The 3470-nt window shown below is 35.5% G+C and overlaps 1 protein-coding gene across 1 annotated transcript; it reads right to left on the reverse strand.

Moving 5' to 3' along the window:
• Positions 1 to 505: 505 nt before the first annotated feature.
• LOC141640039 (protein FAR1-RELATED SEQUENCE 5-like) lies at positions 506 to 1336 on the reverse strand. The gene has a single exon (XM_074449001.1). It carries the CDS (start codon positions 1334 to 1336, stop codon positions 506 to 508), a length of 831 nt encoding a protein of 276 aa, XP_074305102.1.
• Between the last annotated feature and the right edge of the window lie 2134 nt (positions 1337 to 3470).

Here is a 3470-nt window from a genome sequence, read left to right on the forward strand (position 1 = left end):
ACTACTACTACATTCAAACATACTGTTTTGTGCGTTTATCTTGTCTTTGAAACCTTTCAGAATGCCCATTAATTCATCCACATACTCAGGTTTTTGTTCAGCAAGTGTCACACACGAGAACACCTCGGACCATAGGGTACCAATTTTGTGCCGTCTAACATCTAATGCGTTACAATCTTTAGTTAAAGTATGTGGCACGTTATTACAAATCGGCTGACATGTTGCCAATTTGCTCCACCTACTTAAAAGATACTGATCTGGAACATTGGCCTTGTTCTTTCAACACATAAAGCGCATGACGGCACAAAATTCCATGTCTCTCGAACTTTTTACAGGAGCACTTCAATTTCATCTCGTCAGAAATAAAGTTAACATAGTAAACCTTATCTTTTTCACGATCAATAATGGGCATGTTGTCACTGGTAGTAACCCCTACAATTTTAACACCACAGGTGAAACATGCAGCCATCCACCCGTTTTAAAATTCAGAAAACATCACTGGGGTTTAGAACTCAGAAGGGTGTTTTTCCAAAGGGTGAGGTGTTTCTAGATCAGGGAAGGAGTTTTTTGACTCGGCTATTAATTTGGACTGTTTCCATCGTTGAGCGTCCATAGCGCTTTCAAACATAATAAGAAACTCAACCAACATTAAGTTTGGGTTCATGAAATTTCCGAAAAAGCTATTCTCAGACTCAGATCTGGACGTGGTTCTCATTAGTCCACCCATAAATAAATCCCTGAAATATGCTGGGATCCAAGAAGCCCTTTTGTCAAACATCGTATCTAACCATTCATTGTCGGACAGCCCGTATGAGGATATAACTGAGCACCACTGTTCCTCAAACTCAGACAGTTCGATGTCTTCTGCCCAAACACAGGAGCATAGCTCTTTCATGAAGTTAGTTTCTCTATAGAGCGTAGTTCCGATCTTGTCAGGCAGTTTTTTCATGATATGCCACATGCAATATCTGTGTTGTGTTTTGTCCCCGAACACTGTTTTAACTCCTGCTTTTATGCCTCTATCTTTGTCAGTAATTATGCACAGAGGAAACTTATTGCTCATTGCGCTCAGAAAATTCCGAAACAACCATACGAAATTCTCATCAGTCTCTTTTCTTATAAGTCCTGCTCCAAGTGTCACACATTTTTTGTGATGATCAATCCCCGTGAAAGGTGCAAATATCATTTTATATGTGTTCATATTAAATGTCGTGTCAAAAGATCTCATATCACCAAAGAGACTGTAATTCTTTATAACTATATGGTCAAACCAACAAACCCTAGATAGTCGTCCACGATCATCACCATCAAAATCAAAGTAGTAAGAACTACACATGGCTTACTTGTGCATGAAATTCTCAATCATCATTTGAGCATCGTACCCTTTAATAAATTTTTTCACATCCCTCCAAATATTTTTGAAATCCTCGAGTGATGCCCCTACATTTTGATATCCTTTCACGTACTCTTTGAACATACCAAAGCTTTGCACATGCCCCTTATTCACATTAGAATTCTCAACAATCATGGTTTTATGTATAAGGGTTAATTCTCGTGACTCGGTCAAATACACCACTATGTTTGGAGTTGAGAGAAAGTGGGTGTGACCTTCATGAAAGTCAGCAATCACATATTATCCTTTCTCATTTCTTTGAAGAAAAATCTTTGCACTACATGAAATTCTAGTCCTCTGCCTCTTTTTTACCTTTCCTCTAGGTTTACTTTCACCAGCCTTACTACACACACAATATTTAGTCATCACCACCCCATCAATGTTTCGTTGCTTCGACTTCCTCATTTTAAAACCAGAATTAGCAGCATAAGTCTTATAGAATTCTAGCCCATCCTCTAGTTTATCAAAGATCATACCCAAAACATGTTTCAATTCTGGCGCACATACCGGTATTCTTTCCTTTGAGGTTGTCTCGATGATGGGTGAGCCCGCATCTATGCACGCTATATAGTAGAACAGTATGGGTATAAGCAGCGAGTTCAAATAACTTATACGCAACAAATATAATTTCAGGTACGCTAATTTAGTCAGAATCACAAAATCAATTAGAAAACAAAAAACCACATAAATTAACACAGAAATTTGTGCCTGATCGCTGACATATCGTATTTTTTATAACTGACTACTTAACGTAGACGTCCAGATACACCAATCACGTCTAATAATGATGACATAGGCAGAAAGTCAAATGTTTATTATGACACGAATCAGTATATTCCTTAATTATAATTCTAGATATGCTGCTGAAAAACAGAACCGCATAATTTATACTAATGGATACGCTATTAATATACGCAACAATATCTAACTATACGCTGGTTAATTAAGGGCTGTTTCGTTATTCTACCAGGTGCGTTTTTCATATAAGACAATTACATCAATTATACTAATATACATGCTATTGAAGTACACAGAATACTGTAGAATAAACATTGGTTTAATCAACTCTCAAACAAATTATATCCCACATACACTAACCAGACTTGTAAGACAACTGTTCTTATCCATCAGACTCATCGATTAATAATACCAAACAAGCTAATGAAACATGATCAGCAAGCGTAATAATCTGTCTTCCTATGCTTAAATTAGTATGAATACACATCAAATATAACAATAGATACATCAATCAGACGATTTTAATGAAACGATTTATAAAAAAGGCTATCTAAACTGATTTGCATATGTACATACCTAGATGAGATGATGACTGATCATTGCTAACAGCTGGAACAATCGCATCAGTATGTTCCCTCTATTCGCTAGAACCCTCAACATCCATAATTTTCTACGATTGAAATAATACTGGAATGCCAATCGAAATCACAAAATTGATTGTGCATGCATCAATCACACAAAATCAATCAGAAAAAAATATTATAATCGTACATCTATTAGATGATCAACGCCATTGATTATGATCAATTTTGTCAATTTTGGCCGCTGTAGTTTGATGGTTTTCGCGGAATTTTCGATGTTTTTCACGGAATTATTTGTTTTGATTTGGAGGAAAAGTTTTGGAAAGTAGAGAGAGAAAGAGATATTTTGGATTTTTTTGTCAGGTTAATCACGTAGGTGAAGCATCTACGTATGCCGTGTTATTTTTTGTTTAAAATTATATTATTGTAGGTCGTTCTCACCGAATGATCGTTCTCACCGGATCCCACCTCTCTCTCTCTCTCTCTCTCTCTCTCTCTCTATATATATATATATATATATATATATATATATATATATATATATATATATATATATATATATATATATTAAAGTGGGTTGAAACGCCGTGGATGCGCCACATGGCGTTTCAACCTTAATTACCATCATTAGTTGCTGCTGATTATTAAATACGAACGTAATAAATGCACCATAAATCCCAGCAAAGTATTAATTATAATTTAATAAATGTTATTATAAAATTACATCAAATAATTACGGTGGTTGGATTCTAAATTTA

Source organism: Silene latifolia, chromosome 2 (genome assembly GCF_048544455.1).
Source record: "Silene latifolia isolate original U9 population chromosome 2, ASM4854445v1, whole genome shotgun sequence".
NCBI classification, from domain to species: domain Eukaryota; kingdom Viridiplantae; phylum Streptophyta; class Magnoliopsida; order Caryophyllales; family Caryophyllaceae; genus Silene; species Silene latifolia.